The sequence below is a fragment of the Bufo bufo genome, chromosome 1, assembly GCF_905171765.1.
Source record: "Bufo bufo chromosome 1, aBufBuf1.1, whole genome shotgun sequence".
Classification (NCBI taxonomy): Eukaryota; Metazoa; Chordata; class Amphibia; order Anura; family Bufonidae; genus Bufo; species Bufo bufo.
In genome coordinates this window covers 512,880,539-512,905,656 of record NC_053389.1, presented here as the reverse complement: position 1 = coordinate 512,905,656, position 25,118 = coordinate 512,880,539, and the positions used below count along the sequence as shown (strand labels likewise).

Sequence of the window (25,118 nt, the reverse complement as noted above, 5' to 3'; positions counted from 1 at the left end):
ACAGAAAGGTGAAGAAAAAAATGCAAAGGGTTCCTTCAGAAAGGCAGCTTGAACAAACAGTGTGAGAGCCAGTTCTAATTTATGGGTCACTTTATAGGTATATTGATTTTTGTTTTGAAAATGGAATAAATGATGTGGTTGACTGGCATTCTTTAAAAACTGCATGAGACTGAGCGGGGTCTTAGCCTCATGTACACAGTGTGTAAATGTGAAGCCTTTTCTTTCAGCAGATATTTAATAAGAAGTTAACTACAAAACACAACAGCACCTAGGAGAATCTGTGAGTGGCATATACAACACCAGAGAAACTGTATGTTCTGTCTCAGGATACTAGGTCTCAAATCCATTTTTAGAGCCATAGAAGTAATTTCAATTTAGACAAGAGTGACATTGAGATACTTTGCTAATATCTATCTTGGTCCAGCTGATGCCCAAATATTCTCCTGGTATTTATTACACTGCCTGATTTTCTGTACATATGTGTATTATCTCCAACCTAATGACCGTCATGCCTAAAAAGCAGAGGAGTAGCTAGTAGAGTTGCGGGGGGGGGGGGTGACTTCAGGGGCCCACTGAGAATGAGGGGCCCACCAAGGGCACAGATGCTGACAGTCAAAGACTACTGTATCACAGTCCTCAGGACGATACAGTTGAAGATTGCATTGGATAGGTGAGCTAATGGTATGGGCCGCCTGTGTGGCAGTAGAATTGTGCAGGCGGCTCTTATTGCCATAGTCTGCACTGGATCTTGGGTGGTACACGATAATATTATTGAGCTCTGCTTGCATCAGGACTGCAGGCAACTGAGCTGTAGGCCTGTGGCCACATGAAGGGGGAGTCAGGTATTTGAATTTTTTATTGATCACTTCAGGGGGAGTTATAACTGTTAGGAGCACTATGGGGGATTATAAGTACTGGGCCTCTATAGGGGGCGTAATAAGCACTGGGCAACTATAGGGAACATTATAAGTACTGGCCCAATATATGGGGCATTAAAAGTCAAGAGCCACTATAGGAGGCATGATAAGTACTGAGCCACTATAGGGGGCATTATAAATACTGGGACACTATAAGGGACATTAAACATACTTTAGTCACTATGGGGGACATTATAAATACTGGGCCACTATAGGGGACATTGTACATACTGGGCCACTATATGGAACTTTATAAGTACTGGGCAACTATATGGGACATTATAATTACTGGGCCACTATAGGGGACATTATAAGTACTGGTGCCACTATGGGGGCATAATAAATACTAGGACCATTATAACTATGGGGGACACTATAAGGGACATAATAACTACCAGCAGCACTATAGGGGCATTTTAAATACTGGGCGTATATTTGGAAAGCTTGATAACTACTGAGGGCACTATAGGGGCCTTATAACTACAGAGGGCATTATGAGAGCACATAACTACTGAGGGCACTGTAAGGGCATTATAACTACTGTGGGCACTATAGGAGAGCATGATAACAAGTAGAGAAGCTATAGGTGCATTATAACTACTGAAGGGGGCATTATAATTACTAAGAGCACTACAGAGCATGATAAATACTGGGCACACTATAGGGGCATTAAATTACTGTAGGTACTATAGGGGGAATTATACCTACTAGGGACAATGGGGAAAATTATTTCTACCGTAGGTACTCTGGAGGGGAATTATTATTGAATTATTAATCACAATATTGAGGACACTACTGCTAATGGGAGCACTCTATGGGAGCATGGTTATTATCAGGGGTACTGTTACTAAGGAGGACTCTTTGGGAGAAAACTATTACTATTGGTGGGACTTTTGGAAGGGATGCTACTATGGGGGCTATTCTGTATAGCACTATTATTTCTGAAGTATATTGTTTGGTATCATGGGGGAGAAGATGATAGAAAAGTGAAGAATCTAAGATGTCTGTGTGCTAAACTCTGCAGAAATGATATGTGCCTGAAAAGTGGCACTATAGCAGTCTGGTCTGAATGGAGAAGATGAGGAAAGAGAACATCTATGTATATCGGAGGAGACATCAGTGGATACGAGTGATATGTGGTGCTGTATCCTTCTGTATGTTTGGTAGCACTTAATAAAATGTTCATGCAAATATGTCTTTCGTGCTAGGGCTTGGGGGGGGGGGGATTGTTTGGATTACAAATTTGACAACGCCCAGGCCTGTGTTGTTGTCCCGCATCCTGCTCTCTCTTGCAGCCACGGTGGAGGTGGAGCTGGACTTGCTGAAAATAAAGATGCACCTATCAGATTTGTTCCCCTCCACCCCACATGCTGAACCCCTATCTACACCTGTGATAAAATGACTCAAGATGAGAATAGGTGGTACACTATATGAACTATAGAAATAGTACATCTTAAATGAGGTCCATTAAATTTACAGGACCTTTAGAATGTGATGGCACTTAAAGATTAGTTCCACTCATGTTTGGCCACATTTCCAACAGAAGTGTAAAACTATTGGCGGGAAGTTTAAAATTATTGGTGGGAAGTTTAAGGCTCATTTCTGATCATTGCCACATGTAAATATTACATATTTTATGGGGCACCAAAAATTGTCATTTGCCACCCACCCTGTGTAAGCAGGGGATGTGCTGAAAACAATTTGCAAACTGAATGGGAGAATAAATTATCTATTCAGTTTACAGCAAACCATATCAAAAGGTCCTTGAAGCAAGCAGTAATTGACTTTTACAGTTGTGTTCAAAATAATAGCAGTGTGTTTAAAAAAGTAAATAAAGCTTAAAATTCTTCTAATAGCTTTTATTTCCATACACACAAATGCATTGGGAACACTACACATTCTATTCCAAATCAAATCTACTCGTGTAAAACAGCCCTAATACCCTCTGCTACATACAGTGGGGGAAATAATTATTTGACCCCTCACTGATTTTGTAAGTTTGTCCAATGACAAAGAAATGAAAAGTCTCAGAACAGTATCATTTCAATGGTAGGTTTATTGTAACAGTGGCAGATAGCACATCAAAAGGAAAATCGAAAAAATAACTTTAAATAAAAGATAGCAACTGATTTGCATTTCATTGAGTGAAATAAGTATTTGAACCCTCTAACAAAAAAAGACTTAATACTTGGTGGAAAAACCCTTGTTTGCAAGCACAGAGGTCAAACGTTTCTTGTAATTGATGACCAAGTTTGCGCACATTTTAGGAGGAATGTTGGTCCACTCCTCTTTGCAGATCATCTCTAAATCCCTAAGGTTTCGAGGCTGTCTCTGTGCAACTCTGAGCTTGAGCTCCCTCCATAGGTTTTCGATTGGATTAAGGTCCGGAGACTGACTAGGCCACTCCATGACCTTAATGTGCTTCTTCTTGAGCCACTCCTTTGTTGCCTTTGCTGTATGTTTTGGGTCATTGTCGTGCTGGAACACCCATCCACGACCCATTTTCAGTTTCCTGGCAGAGGGAAGGAGGTTGTCGCTCAGGATTTCACGATACATGGCTCCGTCCATTTTCCCGTTTATGCGAATAAGTTGTCCTGTGCCCTTAGCAGAAAAACACCCCCAAAGCAAAATGTTTCCACCCCCATGCTTGACGGTGGGGACGGTGTTTTGGGGGTCATAGGCAGCATTTTTCTTCCTCCAAACACAGCGAGTTGAGTTAATGCCAAAGAGCTCTATTTTGGTCTCATCAGACCACAGCACCTTCTCCCAGTCACTCTCTGAATCATTCAGGTGTTCATTGGCAAACTTCAGACGGGCCTGCACATGTGCCTTCCTGAGCAGGGGGACCTTGCGAGCCCTGCAGGATTTTAATCCATTGCGGTGTAATGTGTTTCCAATGGTTTTCTTGGTGACTGTGGTCCCTGCTAATTTGAGGTCATTAACTAACTCCTCCCGTGTAGTTCTAGGATGCTTTTTCACCTTTCTCAGAACCATTGACACCCCACGAGGTGAGATCTTGCGTGGAGCCCCAGAGCGAGGTCGATTGATGGTCATTTTGTGCTCCTTCCATTTTCGAACAATCGCACCAACAGTTGTCACCTTCTCTCCCAGCTTCTTGCTAATGGTTTTGTAGCCCATTCCAGCCTTGTGCAGGTCTACAATTTTGTCTCTGACATCCTTGGACAGCTCTTTGGTCTTTCCCATGTTGGAGAGTTTGGAGTCTGCTTGATTGATTGATTCTGTGGACAGGTGTCTTTTATACAGGTGACTAGTTAAGACAGGTGTCCTTAATGAGGGTGACTAATTGAGTAGAAGTGTCTAACCACTCTGTGAGAGCCAGAACTCTTAATGGTTGGTAGGGGTTCAAATACTTATTTCACTCAATGAAATGCAAATCAGTTGCTATCTTTTATTTAAAGTTATTTTTTCGATTTTCCTTTTGATGTGCTATCTGCCACTGTTACAATAAACCTACCATTGAAATGATACTGTTCTGAGACTTTTCATTTCTTTGTCATTGGACAAACTTACAAAATCAGTGAGGGGTCAAATAATTATTTCCCCCACTGTAAATAGACATCAGCATTATAATTGGTCTATAATGGGCAGGGGTCCTAATTCCATGAGAATATAGGCAGTGTGCATTATTGTCTCTATGGGCTAATTCAGATGAGTGGTATAAAACTCATCTGTATTCTATCCACTATAAAGGATCAGTGTGAAATTAGTACAGCCTCCGACTGCTTTCCTTTTGTCCTTCTTTTTTCCATGTGGAAAACTGGACATGTGAATTGGTGCATCGACTAGAATATGTCAGTGTTCTGTATGTGTGCTATTGATTCTACTTTCAGACACCACACAGATGTAAACATCACTCGTGTAAATAGGCTCGTCAGAAGGTTTACATTTCATTGATATTGGCTTTCACATCCTTTTAGTAGTTACTAAATATCAATGCTTTTTAGTCATGCTGTTAACTTCAATAACTCTTGGACTACTCTGAATTGTATTATTGAAAGATCTTGAAAAACATGTTTCTTTAATGGTTAATTATGTTTGCTATTTGCTAACAACATTGCCACAATAGCTTATGTGCCAACATTGATTTCTGCTCTTAGCATTGCATTAGCTTTAGATCTCTTTTATATTGGTACTCTAATGGGTGACCACGTGCAAACCTATCTTGCAAACAAGAGCTACTTACATCTGTATAAACAGACTTCACATATAATATTTCATGTGAAGTTCTAAAGGTCTAAAATATGAAATATGGTCCACAATTACACTACAGACTAGTGAATTGAGTTCTTTCTCTAACTGATTTAAATGGCTTGTTTAAGTGATGAAAACGGCCTCTTTACCTGCTTCACTGTAGCATTGGGACCATTTATCAAGTTAGGAAAGCGTAAGCTGCAAAACTAGGCTAATTTGCTTTGAATGTATTTTCTATTTGCCATAAAGTCTTGTATACTAATAGAATCTCTGTATTATGTTTCATGTTTTATTGTACATTCAGCAATAGTAATAGAAAGTAAGACTATAAACCAGCAAAATTATGTTTCTGGATCTTTCGCAATTATACATGAGAAACATCCCAAGTTTCACGCTTAATAAGCTTTAATTCCATGACTTCCTTTCTTTTAATGCTCTATGCATCTTCAGTGAACAAACTACCTTCTACCCAGGGCCATTTTTCGCCCTCCTGCCCAGGCAATTTTTTGCAAATTTGACATGCGTCACTTTATGTGGAAATAGCTTTGGAACACTTTTATTTATCCAAGCCATTTTGAGATTGTTTTCTCGTGACTAATGTTGAGCGAGCACTAAAGTGCTCATGTGCTCCGGTGCTCTGACCGAACACATCGGTATGCTCGTGTGTTCTACCGAGCACAATGGAAGTCAATGGGAGAACCCCAGGCACCCCCAGCTCAGAAGAGAAGAGGATGTCTGGTTCATAAAAAAAAGGTTAGAACTTGATGGAATATGAGCAGAATCTACCTTGTTTTGGTTTCAAACTAATATTCTTGTCAGAAGACTATGAAACCAATAGAGGGCGCTGTTCATAACTCAATAGCACCATCTATTGGTTTCATAGTCTTCTGACAAGAATATTAGACTGAGTCTTATAAAAAGCTTATTAGTTTAGCCTTTTGCATGGAAAATTCGCGATCTACACTAGGGTGATATCTGACACTGGGAAAGCTGGGTAATAACTCAGTGATAAAATCTGACAATGGGAAAGCTGGGTATTAACTCTACACTGAGCTATTACCCATCTTTTGCAGTGTCAGATATTATCACCGACTTACTACATAATTATTACATAATATTCACTATATTGCTATTTATTAGTTTTTTGGAATATTACGAATATTCTGAAAAACTAATATAGAGCAATATAGCGAATATGATCTCAGCGAATAGTCTTGTCATAACACTATGCAACTAATAGAGGGCGCTGTTTATGAGTCATGATTCATAACTCATGAATTATGAACAGCTCCCTCTTAGTTGCATAGTGTTATGACAAGACTATTTGCTGTTGTGAGTGAATAGTCTTGTCATAACACTATGCAACTAATAGAGGGCGATGTTCATGAGAGCCTCTGCTCATTTGCATGTCTTTCCCATATGCCCATGTTTATGCAAATGAGTTTTTACATGACAAAACTGTATAGAAATGTTATTGAATATTATGTTAGGACAATCAGAAAACTTTTGGTCACATTAATGATATTAATCTAGGTGTGCAGGTCCATCCAAGCCATCCAACAGATGCCAAATAACTTTGAGGTTTACTGGTTCTCAGTCAGATGAGAGCTGGTTTGGAATATCTCATAGTGCACAAGGCTGCCATTGTAAGGTATGCTGGCTGTTATCTGCATCGTGGATAGATTGATGGCTTGTACAAACCTGGCTTTTGGTATATAGCCTTTGTGTGGTTGTCTATTGTATGTCGTACATAATAGGAGTCTAAGTCGCATCCAGCTATCCTCTTAAAGCTGTTGCCAAACCATTTTGATGGGGTTTCCATAAATTTCTAACCTTTTTTTATGAACCAGACACCCTCTTCTCTTCCGAGCAGGGGGTGCCTGGGGTTCTCTAATTAACTTCCATTGTATTAAATTGTATTTGAGCACCCAAATTATTCAGCCGAGCACTCGGATCTGCCGAGCATAGCGATGCTCGAGCAGAACAGCATTTCGGCCGAACATGCTCGCTCAACACTACTCGTGACACATTGTGCTTCATGATAGTCATAAATTTGTGTCAATATAGTTCACCTTTATCTATGAAAAAATTCAAAATTTACTCAAAATTTACTCAAAATTTGCAAGTTTCAAAATTTTACATTTTCTGCTTTTAAAACAGAAAGCGATACCTCAAAATATTTACTACTTAACATTCCCCATATGTCTACTTTATGTTGGCATCATTTTGTAAATGTCATTTTATTTTAGAAAGCTTAGAATTTTAGAAGCAATTCAAAGGAAAATAGAGATAAAATTTCAAAATTGCACTTTTTTGGCAGATTTTCCATTTTAATCCATTACACAGAGTAATACACTAACAGGTTGCCTAGGAGACGACCCTGAGGCTGGATCTCCTGGGCACCCATAGAACGCATATCTGGATGCCATGCAAGGCATTGGGCAGTCTCTGCACTGCACTGGGCTGCCCTGTCACCCATCGGGTCCCTGCCACAGCAGCGCGGGGACCCGATTGGCTCCATCACCCGCAGCAAACCCCTTCTATGTCGCAGTCATCGCTGACCGTGGCATAGAAGGGGTTAATACTCCGGCATCGGCTTTTACAGCAATGCTGGCGGATACAGCAGGGGCCCAGCTATCAGAGACTGCCGGACCCCTGCAGTGATCGGGCACGCACCGCTCAGGTGCCCGCCCGATTACATGAAATACTATTATGTGAAGATGCGGGAAGTCACTGACTTTTATGACGTAATAGTACATCATATGTCAGGAAGGGGTTAAAGACTGTGGACACCTCTCATTTTGTTTTGTTAAAAACACATTTTTCTAATTGGGCTAAATTGAAAATTTGTCTTGTGGCTACTGAAGCTGATGTGCAGTATATATAACACATAGTAATCAGCATTATGCCATTCACTAGCAAATCTGTCAAATTGTGCTAGAGCTCGGCCTCTACCCCTCCCCACCCCCTCTTCTCTCTCCTCTCCTGAACAATCTCCTCTCCTGTTCATCAAAGTTCAGAGAGGAACGGCAGGATGAGAAAAATTTTTCTTATTTTTTAATCAATGACAAACATTAGTATTTTACAATGTGCTTTTCTCACATACAGTAGGGGACTCAAAGTGCAGGGGTGGTTGTGTAACTGGGGCGACTCCCTGGGGAGTCAATGGCTACCATATAGGTGCTCAAGCCCAAGGCGCAAAAAAGATGTGCAATTTAATAAAATAAAAAAAAACTTGATGTTAAGGTGTCTATAGTAGTAGTTTAAAGAGGACCTTTCACCAGAATAAAACATCTAAACTAACTATACAGACGTGTAGAGCCGTGCCCAGGGATCTCCCTGAAACTGTTATCCCTGGGCGCAGCTCCGTTCTCCCGTTATAGCCTCCGGTATCTTCATAGATAGGCTCCACCCAGGGGAACCTGACGGCGTCTCTTTCTCCAATGCTGTAGCGCTGGCCAATCGCAGCGCTCAGCTCATAGCCTGAGAGTTTTTTTTTTCTCTCAGGCTATGAGCTGAGCGCTGCGTTTGGCCAGCGCTACAGCATGGGAGAATGAGACGCCTGGAGGTTCCCCTGGGTGGAGCCTAACTATGAAGATACTGGAGGCTATAACGGGAGAACGGAGCGGCGCCCAGGGATAACAGTAAGTGCAGGGGGATCCCTGGGCGCCGCTCTAAATGTCTGTATAGTTAGTTTAGATGTTTTATTCTGGTGAAAGGTCCTCTTTAACTGCTGCCCAAAATATCCGTGTGAGCTTGTCACTTAGAAATTGGTGACCAGTAATCATGTTGCCTCCATCACTTATGAAAATATTCAAATCCAGCTGTCACCTGATATATATGTAACTATATTTTCCAATTATTCTAATCAAACAGGACTGATGCACGTAGGGCCTGTTCTACCCTCTCATACACACTTCCTCAGCTGGGTATGAACAGGGTATTACAATACTTTCAGAGCTAAAGCTTTTCAGACTGGTTATATCAATTTATTATGGAAGTGTAACACATGTTGCCCATAAATGATATATTACAACTTTCTTTTTCTCTAGTGACCTGCCAAGCAGTCCCTCCTGTATTGTCTGGAAGTTTAGTAGAGAAGAACTTTGACTGACCATCTATATGAATATACTTTTTTCACTACTTTTGCACAATAAAAACCCATTTTTTTTTAGAAAATGTTTTTTTCTCCCATCACTATATCCTGAGAACCTACAATCAGAGACTCAGTAGGCATCAGTAACCATCAAATTTGTGGGGGTGCCAATGGGTAACAGAGGAAGACCCCTTCCTCTGAAAACACTCAGATTCTGTAGTCTCTATTGACTGCAGCATCTAACAGGGTAAATGATTGGGATCACAGGTTTCTCTGATCCCAGCTCTTAGAGCAGGTGCCTAGCTGCCATTAGACGGAGAGATATCTGCTCCATCCACCACAGGAAACACATAATGGGCTAAACCTGCAACTCTGTAAAAAGGCATATTAGAAGGTTTAAATCCCATTAGTGAAGCTGTAAGATAGGCATATCGCCAGTCACTGAGAAGTTAATGATTTTAAAATGGTAGCACTAAATGTATATTGTGTTGAAAGAAAACAAATGAAACATGAATATTCAGCCACTGTAAGCCTTTGAATACAATAGAAAAGTAAGGCGACAGGTTCTCTTTAAACATTTTGTTACGCAGCTCTAAACATTAAAATGAATTCCTTGTCAGATAACACAGGTCGTGGTTTTACAACTGAAGCTCTCTCGTGTGACATTGAAAAAGCATTTCCCATTGACTGCTATATGTCACTACAAGGGTTTTAGAGTGTTTCATTCTCCCGGCGCTCCCCTCTTAGTATTAGACATGTAAACATTTTATGCCAATAGGTTTCCCTCCAGAATATACTTCTTCTTTTGTGTTGTATAACCTAATGATGCTTGCAGAGTGTGGTATCCATAATTCAGAAAGCATCAGCATTTTACAGAACAGTGCAGCTGTGAGACAAGTGTCTAAATATCATCTAAATGTTTATTTCTCATCTAGTTACTTATTTATGGGATTATAAGGTTTACACAAATGTCTATCATGTTCATCCTATCATAATTCTAACAGAACAAAAACCCCTGTATTGCATGACAAGGAAAACATTCCTAATTCGATACATGAGAATCAGATTAAATCCATTAATTACCTATGACGGGTACTCAACTGGGGGACCACGGTCGGAATCCTAACTGCGGTTGCCAGCTGTTCGGACCACTGCATATCATGCCTTCAACTGTATATGTGTCATCAGAATGCTTCACCACACCCCTGTTGTCTGTAGTTCAGAGCTGGCAAGCGTAATGTAGTGACATAATCTTGCTTGCCGTGCTGAGCCACAGACAGCAGAGCACAGAGCGGAACAGATGATTTGTTCATCAGGGGAACGTGGGGTAGGTGAGCATTTAAACTGGAGGCACTTAAAATTCTTTGATATGGCGGGTGATCCGAAGGCGCATAACTGTGTGATGGTGGAACTAAAGGGGGTACAACTGTGTGGTGGCCATCTAAGAGGGCATATGTCACGGACGTTCCCGTGGCAGGTACCAGGAGCTCGGAAAGACTGGCAACTCGTGGGTTAAATTGACAAGTCACTGTGGATCTTATTGTGTCTGTGTTTTGGTGAATGCCACACCCCTTGCTTCAGGTGTTGCTTGTTGGTAATTTACTTTTCCCATAAGTAGCCGCTTCTCACTCTTGGAGGGGCAGTTTATAGATTTTGTTCCTGCCTTCTAACTAGCTGGTCGGTTGTACTCTGTGGTGCTTCTGGAGTTGCCAGTTTTCTACTTTCAGATAAGTCTTGTCTTTTCTTATTGTTTTGTGTTTGTTATATTTCCTGTTGTTTTTATCTGGGCCTGAGACAGAGACTTCCATTCGTCCATCTGGGGAGGAATGGGTTGCCTCTGGTCCTAACCTCATTCCAGGGCCTTATAGGGATATAAGGGCCTAGGTATCCAGCATATGAATATTCCTACCTTCAAGGTCTATTCAAATTAATAGGTAGTTCGGGCCCGGATTAGGGTTGTTTAGGGGGTGACCTGTTCCTTCCATGTTTCCAGGCCCAGTTACTGTTCCCCTTCCCTCCTGTGTTTAATGTGTTTTTTTCCCCCCACACTGATCTTAACAGCATAACTGTGAATGGGAAGCCACTAATGGGGAATAACTATTATGAGGGCTTCACTGTGTGGGGGGGACATCTAAGGGGTATAACTGTGAAGGGACCACTAAAGGGAGCATAACTATTAGGGTAGTATGACTGTGTGTGAGCAATCTAAAGGGGCTTAACTCTATAAAGGGAGCATCATTCTGCATGGGGGGCACCTCAAGGGGCCTTATCTCTATAAAAGGGTCCACTAAGGGGGCATGACTCTGTGTGTGTGGCACTTAGGCCCCTTTCACACGGGCGAGTATTCCACGTGGATGCGATGCGTGAGTTGAACGCATTGAATACTGACCCATTCATTTCTATGGGGCTGTTCACATGAGCGGTGATTTTCACGCATCACTTGTGCGTTGCGTGAAAATCGCAGCATGCTCTATATTCTGCGTTTTTCACGCAACGCAGGCCCCATAGAAGTGAATGGGGTTGCGTGAAAATCGCCGCACGGTTGCTAGGAGACGATCGGGATGGAGACCCGATCATTATTATTTTCCCCTATAACATGGTTAGAAGGTAAAATAATAGAATTCTGAATACAGAATGCATAGTACAATAGCGCTGGAGGGGTTTAAAAAATTAAAAATAATAATTTAACTCACCTTAGTCCACTTGATCGCGATGCCCGGCATCTCCTTCTGTCTCCTTTACTGAACAGGAGACAGCATTCATTATAGGTCAAGGACCTGTGGTGACGTCACTCCGGTCATCACATGATCCATCACATGATCTTTTACCATGGTGATGGATCATGTGATGACCGGAGTGACGTCACCACAGGTCCTTGACCTGTAATGAATGCTCACCACAGGTCCTGTTCAGTAAAGGAGACAGAAGGAGATGCCGGGCATCGCGATCAAGTGGACTAAGGTGAGTTAAATTATTATTATTTTTTTAACCCCTCCAGCGCTATTTTACTATGCATTCTGTATTCAGAATGCTATTATTTTCCCTTATAACTATGTTATAAGGCGAAGTAATACAATCTACAGAACACCTAACCCAAGCCCGTACCAAACATGCGCAATTTTTCTCACGCGAGTGCAAAACGCATTACAATGTTTTGCACTCGCGCGGAAAAATCACGGGTGTTCCCGTAACGCACCCGCACATTTTCCCGCAACGCCCGTGTGAAAGAGGCCTTAAGGAGGAAGCAGTGTGTGGGGGTAATTAATGGGGCATCATACAGTGTGTGGGACACTGAATGGGCATCACTTTGTGTGGGGAGCCACTTAAAGGGGCATTTAAAGGGACAACATACTTTGAAAGGGAGCACTTAGAGGACATTAGTTTGTGTTGGGGCCACTTAAGGGGGCCTTATTCTGAGTGGGAGCACTTTAAGGATAATCCTACTGTTAAATGGGCTATCCTATGATTAATGTAGCAATGCTGTAAAATGTCTGTAACAGTTTATTCTGGAATCAAACATGGAGTGGTTTCACGTTCAAGGTTTTTTTTCACCAAATTAAAATTAATAGTGCAAAATAAGACCAAAATGTCATAAACAAAGAGCACAATATATTTACAGCTTAGCATAGCACAGTTGGTGCAGCTATATCAAATAAATAACCTCCTAAACCAACTGATTGGTCAAGAGGAATTCCTTTATCAAGTGTTTTAGACATCTTTCTAACATTTTTATGCCTCATCCACCAAGGGTTGTGGCTAATCACAAGGGGTTGTGGTTTCATGCAAAAAGGGGCATGACTTATCTGCAACTCCGGTTGCCAAAAAATGTGCAAAAATATTGGCTCATTTTTGGCATAAAACTAAGCCAACTTTTGAAGTGGCATAAACTTAAGGCGATATTAGGCTGGCCGATAGTCAGCCAGATCATTGCTAGTGATGAGCGGCATAAGCAATATTCGTTTTTGCGATATTTCGCATAATATTTGCAATAAATTAGGGAATTCTAGAATTTGTGATCTCGTCATTATTTTTGCGATTGCACAAATGATGTGCATATTTTTTGCGCAATACATGAAACTTGAGTAGATATTACTGATTGGTGCACTAAGTATTGTTGTGACATCACAGCACTATGTCTGTAGCATGTATGTATGGACAGCAGATAAACAGTAATTCCTATCACACTACCTAACACCCTGCACTGGAACCGCTACACTATATCACTATCTAACTTGCACTGACTACCTCCCACTAACTATTATATATATGAGCTAACTAACTATCTAATGTAATTGGATAAGTAATATGATCCAGATGAAAGCACAGAGCACACTGCTCTCTCTCTCAGAACTGCAAAAAAAAAATGCAGAAAATGGCTGCCTGGGAGGTTTTTATATAGTACCGGGGTAGGCAACTTTCCTATTGGTTGCTTGCTAGGGATGTTGCTAAGCTCTGACAAAGACATTTCAGCCTTCTCATTGGCCCACAAGCAAGAAGGGAGGTTACTGATGAAAAAAAACTCTAGAACATTTGCGATTATGAATATATATACCGTATTTTTCGCCCTATAAGACGCACTCCCCCCCCCCGAAAGTGGGAGGAAAATGGCAGTTCGTCTTATGGGGCGAAGGCTGCCATTTTAACACTGATACACCGTCGACCGCAAGCTGCACAGCGCGGCCGGCGTGTGTATCAGCGAGGGGGGAGGAGGGGCTGGGGGCGGGCCTTTAGTTTTATAATGGCAGCGGGGCCCGGTGCAGTCACTGTATTCTATTGCAACGGGCCCCGCTCACTGTACTAATGGAGTCTGTAACTGCAGGCAGGCAATGGTTAACTGTACATATGTTCGATCCAGCACTGAGCAGCCTGTACTTACGATCATAGCAGGCTGGCTGCTGGAGGCAGGAGGCTGGGTGGACGGGCGGGCACTGGCAGCGTAACTTCCTACGTCACGTGCCTGCTACGGCCACTTTATGAATGAAGCAGGCGGCGCAGGCACGTGACGTAGGAAGTTACGCTGTCAGTGCCCGCCCGCCCAGCCTCCTGCCTCCAGCATCCAGCCTGCTATGATCGTAAGTACAGGCTGCTCAGTGCTGGATCGAACATGTGTATAGTTAACCATTGCCTGGCTGCAGTTACAGATACCATTAGTACAGTGAGCGGGGCCCGGTGCAATGGAATAGAATGACTGCACTGGGCCCCCGCTGCCATTTAAAAACTAGTGTAGATGCCAGCCCCCAGCCCCTGTATTGGGGGTCATTCACAGTGGCTGACACTGTTATGGGGGGGGGGGGTCTGTGGATGTCAAATAGCATAAGATGCTATTTATCTGTCATCCACAGATCCCCCCCATAGCAGTGTCATTCCATCCACAGATCCCCCCCATAGCAGTGTCATGCCATCCACAGATCCCCCATAAAAGTGCCATCCACATCCCCCATAACAGTGTCAGCCACAGACCCGCATAGCAGTGTCAGCCACAGACCCCCATAGCAGTGTCAGCCACAGACCCCCATAACAGTGTCAGCCACAGACCCCCATAACAGTGTCAGCCACAGACCCCCATAACAGTGTCTTCCACAGACCCCCATAATAGTGTCATTCACAGGCTACCATTAGTTCAAAGCCCACGAAAAGCACACCTTTTGGTTCAAAATATATTTTCTCTTATTTTCCTCTTCAAAAACCTAGGTGCGTCTTATGGGCCGGTGAGTCTTATAGGACAAAAAATACAGTTTATATCGCCTGCAAAATCTTTTAATACAGACTTTAGACTTGACAGTGTAAAAATGTGTCGGATTTATCAGCCAGGATCAGCCACTGTGATAAATCTGGTGCAGTTTTGGCCAATGGACAGAATGCTGGTGCGCAGACAAACTTGCTCCAAATTTATAAAGGTCGGCGAGTCATATCCTTAGACATTTGTTTGACAGCATTAGTAAATCTGCCTCATTGTATCAATTGATTACCTTTGCAAGAATGCCCTGCTTTATGTACACAGCATGTTTGAAACTTTCCCAATAAGGTCTTCAAGGGACCATTTAGTGGATGTTGCTGCAATCATATGTGTCCTATACAAGTCCCAAATTAAAAGGTTTGTATTCTGTGCAAAATATTTACAATATATTTTTACTGTAAATATGATAAAAAGAGATCAAATTACCAGTGCTATTTAATTGTGAATTGCACAATTTGAACACACTTGGAAAGCAGGGTTATTGAAGTATAAATTCATCAGATAATTATTTATGAATGCTATCACTTCTTAGTGTGTAGGGACTTTTTGCAAATTTATACCAAAACAAATCAGGTATTACTTTGGTTCTCAGTTCCAGTGTTGCTTAAAGGGTTTCTCTCATGATTGAACCCCCATACATATGCTGTATTGGAATATATGGACGTCATAGAGGGAAAGTCATCAACTCAGGACCCCCCTTAATAAGCTGGAACCAATAGCTACTTCTCGTTCTGGCAGACCCAAGCCGGATGGTTATTAAACTGAATGGCTGTAACAAATACAAGAGCAATGATTGCCTTGCTGAGGATTTTCCTGGCAAAATAAGCTGATTGCTTGGGTGCCTTGAGCAATAAGTGAATTGCAGCGGGGGTAAATTTTGAAAGGGGCATTTTAAACATATGTTAAATCATACTTTCATTTCACATTGGTAATATCACAAATAATAAAAGAGGAAACATTTGGGTGCCCTTCATGTTAAGAAATGTTAATCTTGTGATATTTTAGCATAGTTTTTAAAACTTTCTGTCCAGATTGAGCTATTCAACATGACATCCTTTTTTGAAATGTCAGACCTGTTAGACTGTTAACTACTCTGGTTGAACATAAAAAAACACAATAATGTAAAATTAAACTTTCTGGATGTGATGTTAAATTTTTATTTTGGATACATACAGCATGTCACATACCAATTTATACCTGACAGTCACTATTGTGCTCCTAAAACCTTTCATTGAACTTCCAATTGTATAAGTGCTCAGACTGAACTATATTGAATATCAGAGAACTAGACCTACAGCTCTTCATACTGATAGCTCATAAAGCTGGTATCTGTTGCCTATAGAATAGCTATAATACTCCTTATTAATATCTATGACAACGGTTAATAGAGTAATCCAGACTAGGCAATGAAAGTCTGCTATAGAGTTATTTGACTATTAATTACTTGTGACTTTGGCTTTGTCATCTACCCTATGTAAATACATTTGTTGTTAGAGAACCACTTAAAGGGGTTGTCTTGGTTCAGAGCTGAACCCGGACATATCTCCGTTTTCACCCAGGTAGGCTCTCTGATAGTAGCATTTCATGCTCCGATGCTCTTCTTTGCGCTGCATCGCGCAGGGCAAAGGCATTTTCAGGAGATCCAGTGACGTACCAGGCTCTCCAAAGGGCTGCCAGACGGAGGCTTCTGCCCAGCAGTAAGCCTGGTGACATCAGAGCCAGTGATATCACCGAACACACTGTTGGGTTGAAGCCTCTGCCTAGCAGTGTGTTATTGTAAATAAAAAAGCCTTTGCCCTGCCCTAACATCATGGGGGAGGGGCTGCTTGGGTGAAATTCTGGGAATGTCCAGTTTCAGCTCTGAACCGGGACAACCCCTTTAAATGGTAATAGATTTACTATTAGATATATATATATAGTATAAATAGTTTTATGAAAAGTCGGTTAGTAAATTAGGGTAGGCTCACATCTACACTTTGTATCCTCTGCTGGTAGTCTATTCTGGCAGAGGAATAGACTACTGGAGTTACCATATCCAGCATTGGATACTGCCATGCACCGACAGATTCCCATTCACTATAATGGGATTTGACAGGGATCCCATGGGTTTCCAACATATATGGCAGATTTCTGCTGGAGAAATACTGCTGCATGCAGTATTTCTGGAGCAGGCTACTGGATTTACAAACCCCCTTAGGCCAAGTTCACACTTCAGTTATTTAGTCGTTCATTTCCATCAGTTATTTTTAGCCAAAACCCGTAGTGAAGCCTACTCAGAGATAAGATATAAGGGAAATATCTGAACCTGTTCTGTGTTTTTGACCCGCACCTGGTTTTGGCTAACAACAACTGATGGAAATAACTGACCAAATAACTGAAGTGTGAACTCAGCCTTAGATTTTAAACTGTCCAAAAATCGACATAGCTCTTTGTATTTATGGATACAAATGTTTTTTAAGTAACATATTTCTTTCCATGGCCTGTGGACAAAATAAAGATGTGAGAAAAAAAATAAATCAATATTTATATATAAAAAGAGCAGCACTTAATTTACCCTAGTGTTACTATTCTCCAGTTCTCCATGTTTTGTAGTTATGGTGTCGCAGCCCTATATCTTACAGATAGTCTACCATTTGTAAACACATCTTTTTGATGTTTCTGCCAACATCCTGGCAACACAGCAGTGCCATTTCAAATAAGCTAATTAACTTAATTGTTGATGAAGCATGAAACAGTTCATTCACCCTGTTAACCGCACCATGACAACACAAGATCTTCAGCCTGTGAAGTTACTCATCTTGAAAAAAAGAAAACCCTGTGGCCAATTCATTTCTATGTTTTTTTTTTTTCTTGATACATTTTAACTTTTGAAAATACATGTTAGTGGGAGCATATAAAGAAATTATAAAAGAGCAATAGCAAACGGTTTCAGAAAAAAAAAGCTAATCTCCCAGTATACTGCAATGTTTAGCACAGAAACAAGTCAGTCGATCCTTTATAAGGAAAGGGCTAAAAGTTCCAGCCTTCTAGACTGTATTGAATAGGAGAGGACAATGTGTTGATCTTTGGCTTTGCCAGAGAAAGGACCCAAAAATAAGTACCATAGTTTATATGGCCTTACATGCACAATTATTATTTCATACAGAGGGATCCTACTCATTGAGGGTGGATTTCCACTAGAGTTTTATAAGATATTCACCAGTGGGTCTCTGGCACATGTGTAGAGATTGTACTGCACAAAAACTGCAGGAACTTTGTGTGCCTTTATGTAGTGGTCCCTTGGGTGCCATATACATGAAGCCACTTTTGGCTAGGGTGAAAAGCTAGGTAATATGGCAGGTCTTAACTCTTGGATAACTTTTATTACATCAATCAGTCCTGAAAGGCCACATCTAGTTTTCAAGTGACATTGGGCCTTCATATATGTACATACATTATGTCCTATGCAATTATATTAGATAACTGTTGAAATTTTATTCATACATATGCCTCCATTTGGTTTAGTATGTAAATTGTATTGTATGTTGTAAAATTTGAATTCAGTGTAAAAAATTTTGTTGCACCTTTTACCACTGAAATCAATGGGGTGTAGGGACAGATTGGACAACTGATGCAAACAGTTATGAATGGTGCAATTCCTTCCATACACGAACAACATGCTATACAGTCTAAAAAAGCTCAGTAGTTACACACATTAAGAAGGTGACTGCCGATATGACCCAGAAACTTCTATTGGATGTTATGATTTTATATGATGGACACTGTCCAATCCACCAGTTTTACCAAGAAGTTTCCATAAATATTAAAAAATAACCTACTTTAAAAATTGTCCAAAATCTTCACAAATGCTTTCACAGCCGGGCCATTTGCAGACACCATGACCATAGAGGGTATGCGTAGCCCCAGTCTCCTCATGTGATGAGCTGTAGTAAAAAGAGAATAGCCTCCGATTAATCTCAAAAGCCATAATCGTTGGAGTCTGCTAGTGCCTGTCAGGTTACAATCACTGACAAACAGGTCAAAACAGGTCAATTCAGCTCAGAGCAGTCAGAAAAATTTAATCGTTCTGTTGAATAGTTCAACTGCCAAGGCAGGATGATGTTCCAATTAGGGAAGAAATAGAGCCAAAGATGACTTCTAATAAAGAAAGGAGAAATTACTATACAAGAGTGCATGGTAATTCTGACATATGACCTCAACTTAATATAACCATTGCAATATATCCTAGCTCAGTAAACTAACAATGATATTCTAATATCCTGCACAAGAAGTCTGCTTTCTGTGATTTAAATGAATAATATTGTCAGGTTCAATAGTTATTAAAAATAAAAAGATAGAACCACCAGTTTCTAACAAGTCTGCCTCAAGAATAGACTTCCTAGAGTGAATGCGCTCTTACTACATCTCAAAAAAGGGCAAGAGTTTATAATAAAGGATGTCACGTTATCAGTGGTTGTTGAACCTGACCCATAAACATATTTGCTCCATCAAGTCTTGTGAATTCCCTGCCTTTTTAACCCAGGTGAAGATGAATAAGGCTACATTCACACTCGCGTTTTGTGCGGATCCGTCTTGTATCTGCACAGACGGATCCGCACAAATAATGTAAATGCTTGCAATCATTAATAACGGATCCGTTTGCATTATTCATTATAAAAAAACGGATCAGTCTTGACTTACATTGAAAGTCAATAGGGGACGGATCCGTTTTCAATTGCACCATATTGTGTCAGTGAAAACGGATCCGTCCCCATTGACTTACATTGTAAGTCTAGACGGATCCGTTAGGCTGCAAGCTGCGTTTTAGTGACCGTCTAAAAAATGTAACTGAGACCAAACGCAGCCAAAGTGATGCATTCTGAGCGGATCCTTATCCATTCAGAATGCATTAGGTCCTAACTGATCCGTTTTGGGCTGCTTGTGAGATCAAAACGGATCTCACAAGCGGACCCAGAAACGCCAGTGTGAAAGTAGCCTTAGACAATTGCCTCTCTGTATTTTTTTCATAATATTTAATAATATGTATTGTATCTTTTTAAGGCAGTCACTATTTACGTCTTTTTATGGTGGCCTATTCAAAGTGTTACACAAGTCTTCCATGCAGCGAAGAGCAGGGGCTCAGCTTTCACATGAGCAGGGGCTCTTTCTCTTACAACCGTTAAGCCCCTTACATGCTGCAGTCAATAGCGACCATGGCTTCCAAGTGGTTTAGAGGGAGCTCCTTCTGTCTCCCATTGGCACCCCACAAAAAGAAATTGCGGGGTAGCAATGTCTTGGCCTAATGAAGACCCCGCTGCCTGTAGTGTTCCCCAACAAGCTGATCCTCTCCCCTCTATTCTGCAGGTCAGAATAGCATTGACAGTATACTTTGCACTGCATAAGAAGCAAAGGGTATTGCAGAAGCAATCAAAAGTCCCCTTGTGGGATAAGTAAATAGATTTTTTTTTATTTAATTAAACTTTTTTTTTTTTTTTTACTTTTTTTTTACTAAGTAAAAAAAGTATACCTTTTTCCCTTTTCAATGAAAAAAAATAGCAAAATTAAAATCCCCTCCACATAATTGGTATCATCGCCTCTGTAACGATCTACACTACATTCTATCATGCAATGTATCCCGTACGGTGAATGCTGTAAAAAACAAAAAGAAAAAAACACAAATGCCAGAATTGCTGTTTTTTTGGTTATTCACCAACAAAAATTTGAAAAGAGATCAAAAAAAGTATGTCCCCAAAATTATACTAATAAAAACTACAAGTCTTCCTGCAACAATGAAGCCTTCACACAGCTCCGCAGAACGAAAAATAAAAAAAGTTATGGGTCTGATTCGGGGATGTAAAAACATTTTACTTTTTTTTTTAAAGGGTTTTTAATAAAAATAAAAATAAATATCTGTAGCAGTATTACTGTTTTTCCAATTACCTCCAAAACACTAGAACTGAATGGTAAATTGGAATGGGAGAGAGCTGTTGTGAGCTGCAGTGCCAGACACTGCCACCATCATGGCTATGGCACTGAGTTTGGGTAAGCAAAGGGACATGACAATAACATATTATTAGCCAATCATAAAACCTCAATTTTATTTGATAATGTTCTCACAGATTTGGACCCAATGCCATGTGTAGCAAAACTAAATCTATTGCATATTATAGAAAGACTATTACAGCAAACATATTGCCAATTGTGCAGAAAAGGGTCATTGTTACACAAGTTTGCAAAGTAAGTTAACAAAAAATAGCAGTCAAGAGTTTTCAAAAAGACTGACTTAAAAGGCATCAATCAGAAGATTTGTACCCATGAAACTGGCTGACCTGTTGCATGTGCACTTGGCAGCTGAAGGCATCTGTGTTGGTCCATGTTCTTATGTGCCCACAATGCTGAGAAAATTAAAGTTTTAATATATGCAAATTAGCCTCTAAGAGCAAAGGGGGCATTGTCATTACACCTTGAGGCTCAGCTCTCTCTACAACTACCATGCCCATAGTACTTTGATTGACTGGACAGTGTAAACATGATCATGCCTGGCCCTGACTTCTAAGGTGCAAAGCTGAGCCTCTAGGTGGAAGGGTAATGCCCCTGTTGCTCATAGCGCCTCATTTGTACATAATAAAACTTCTTTTTTCTCAGCAATGCGGGTATATATGAACATGGGACAAACACAGATGCCTTCAGATGCCAAGCGCACATGTAACAGGTCAGCCAGATTCATAGGTACAAATCTGCTGACAGATGCCCTTTAAAACATTTCTCACCTGTCTCGTCTTGCATTTAACACTGAAGACTGTCCATTCACTAAAGAATGATGAGTTATTGGTGGTGATGCTTTGGAAGAGGTGGAGGAGGTAGTAGAAGAAGAATTGTTAGTAGTGAGGTCTAGCCCTCCATGTTTAATGCCATTGTCTTCTATACTGTGAACTCCAGTCACCTCTTTCCATAACTGCTGTATCTCTGCAGGGCTTAAACCTGCTGTAAAACAAACAGTACCTTATTAATAACACAAGACCCTGAATATTAAAACTGGACTTCTACAAACAATAGTGAGAAGCAGAATATCTGTGATTTTTTTCACTCAAATAATGTTGAGTTATTCAAATACTTTATGATCTGTGAGATATACTGGGATTGTCTAAGCATGGACAAAATCTTCAATGTGTTAGCTGTTGCAGTGATCACTTGAGGGTCTGATTCTCTACACAACGGGCAAACAGATTTTTCAAAGGGAATTCACGAAGAAATGCTTTTATATTGTCAACACATTGTAGTAAACTACAAGAATTGAAGTCCATAATACATGGGCAGTATGAGCTACCCAGAGCAAGAGCTGCCACCTTTAACCTCTCCACTCTGGTTTGTGGAGCCTAAAGCCTCATGCAAATGTCCGCGGAACACGGTCCGTGAGATACCGGACTGACATTGCAGGAGCGCACGGCGTTATTGCCAGTCCGGTATCTCACGGACCGCGTTCCACAGACGTCTGCATGAGGCTTAACTCAGGGAACCTTCTGTGATGACTATATAGGTCCTATGGACAAGGATTGTCCTGTATAACCACTTTAAGTTTGCCATTCATAACTGATAGCAATTTAAATGGGATCCTCCAACAATCTGATTTTCAGGAAACAAGGATAAGACATGTTGAATTTCAATTTAGCTAATTGTGTATGTTTGTGGGGGTATTACGGGAAGTAGCCAAATGAGTGCTTAGCTGACAGTTATCTTATACCTTTGCAATAATTGTTTGCATTACATATTTGTTCTAATGGCAAAGGGGGCTAAATACATCAGACTCAGAAAAAAATCAAATAAGATGATACATTCAGGAGAAGCAAAGGCAAATTTACCTTGTTGTAGAGACTGGACTGGAAGAGCTGACTGGCTGGGCGGGATAGAAATAAGTCCCTGCCGTTGAAGATTAAGCAGATGTTGTTGTTGCTGCAGTTGTTGCATCTGAAGGAGTTGCTGTTGGAAGACAAGCTGTTGGGCCGCTAATTGTTGCTGCTAACAAATAAGACACAGTAGACATTTTTTCACTGTGTTACATACATTATTCCAAAAAACAAGTGTTACATGTACATTGTGGTTGAAGTCCTAGGCATAGGTTTCCACAATTAATCATTACAAATGTATTGAAGCCAACAGAGGCCACTTTAATCACAGTAAAATAATGGACTTCAAAGGAGCTTGGCATTTCTAATGCAATAAGTTGATGTCTACCAACATTCTAGACCATAGGCCCTAACTTTTCCTAAAGTACAAAGGGTGCGGCTGGATACTCCTAGATGCTGGGCTGTCTCTGCAACGGCAACACCCCGTTGCTCCTAGAGTCTCTTTGCATATATGAAAACATCATTTTTCTCAGCGATGCAGGCACATATGAACATGGGACCAACACAGATGCCTTCAGCTGCCAAGCGCACCTGTAACAGGTGAGCTAGTTTCATAGGTACAAATCTACTGACAGATGCCATTTAAAGTACACATGGCTGAATTACTACCCAAAATAGCGATCCTAGAAATATAGGATGTTGAGGACTGGCCAAAACAACAAAACATCATATGACAAAACAACACACAACGTAACAACATATGATGTAAAATACGGACTCTTAGTCGAGGAACGTTAATAATTGTTTCTAAAATGTTCTATTTCTTATAATTTTATTTCTTTTTTCTTTTCTTTTATTCCTTCTTTTATGTATTAGTTTGTCATTTATCTTAAATCAAACGGTCATACTTGATTAATAACAATATAATTGAGATTTATTGTATACAGAGTTAACTATGATACATGTAAAAGTGTCATTTATAGGTATTGTTGACAATGCAAATTTGCTTGCTTTTATTGTTCTAGTATATATGTATGCAAGAAATGTTTCTTTATCAATGAAGAAAATACCAATAAAAATTACTTTGACTAAAGTACACAGTGAGGGGCATTTAACCCCTTCAGGACCCTGCCATTTTTCACCTTAAGGACCAGGCCATTTTTTGCAAATCTTACATGTGTTACTTTATGTGGTGATAACTTTAAAACACTTTTACTTATCCAAGCCATTCTGAGATTGTTTTGATTTTAATTTTTATGTTTTTTTTCTACTTTTTTTTTTTACACTTTTTTATAGTTCCCATAGGGAACTATAACAATCAATCATCTGATTGTTATTATCACAGATTCCAATGCACTTGCATTGGAATCTATGATGATTTTACTCATTTCCTATTGAGCCCTATTACAGGCAAGGGCTCCATAGTAAATATTATGCAGCAGCCTCCTGTCATTCATAAAAACAGGGGCTGCTGCATACACACTCCGGCTCTTCCGATCGCCACATGGGGGAGCCGGAGAGCAACCTAAAGTGCGCACTTTCGGTTTCAACGTTCTCAAATGCCATGGTCAAGATTGACCACGGCATCTGAGGGGTTAAATGTCCGTGATTGGCTTTACTGCTGGTTGCGGACATTAGCAGCGGGTATCTGCTAGAAGTAGTAGGTGGCCACCCACGGCTATGGCGCTCTCAGCAGGCAGGAGCGGGCGCCGTCTTTAAACACCCTCCCAGCGCCGTACATGTATGGCGCTGGGCGAGAAAGGTTAATCCATTTTTCTTGCGCTAACAATGCAAGAGTTAACCGCCAAACAAAACTCAATATTTATTACTCTGATTCTGTAGTTTACAGAAACACCTCATATGTGGTCGTAAACTGCTGTACGGGCACATGGCAGGACGCAGAAGGAAAGGAATTCTATATGGTTTTTGGAAGGCAGATTTCACTGGGATAATTTTAACTTGCGATTCTCGCGAGAACTTGAGCTCATTCTCCCAGGCTAAGGCTGAGTTTACACAAGCGTGTCCAGATAAGGTCAAACCCGCGCGAGTAGGTACCCAATTGCAGTCAGTTTTGACTGCGATTGCGTTCTGTTGTTCAGTTTTTATCGCGCGGGTGCAATGCGTTTTGCACACGCGTGATAAAAAACTGACTGTGGTACCCAGACCCGAACTTCTTCACAGACGTTCAGGTTTGGGTTTGGTGTTGTGTAGATGTTATTATTTTCCCTTATAAGATGGTTATAAGGGAAAATAATTGCATTCTTTAATACAGAATGCTTAGTAGGTGGTCAACTGAGGGTTAAAAAATAAAAAAATAATTAACTCACCTTCTC

General features: G+C 40.7%; 1 protein-coding gene across 11 annotated transcripts in view; it reads right to left on the bottom strand.

The window, feature by feature from the left end:
• Positions 1-25,118, bottom strand: part of FOXP2 (forkhead box P2) — a 271,775-nt gene that overhangs the window by 75,349 nt on the left and 171,308 nt on the right. For 9 of the 11 annotated variants that reach the window (XM_040411193.1, XM_040411250.1, XM_040411186.1 and 6 more), the window contains 3 exons: positions 22,801-22,957; positions 21,712-21,925; positions 18,781-18,885 (listed from right to left, as the gene is read on the bottom strand). In XM_040411193.1, the coding sequence (XP_040267127.1) occupies positions 18,781-18,885; positions 21,712-21,925; positions 22,801-22,957 (476 nt within the window). The remainder of the gene's footprint in view (positions 1-18,780; positions 18,886-21,711; positions 21,926-22,800; positions 22,958-25,118) is intronic. The other 2 variants (XM_040411206.1, XM_040411223.1) reach the window with 1 other exon arrangement.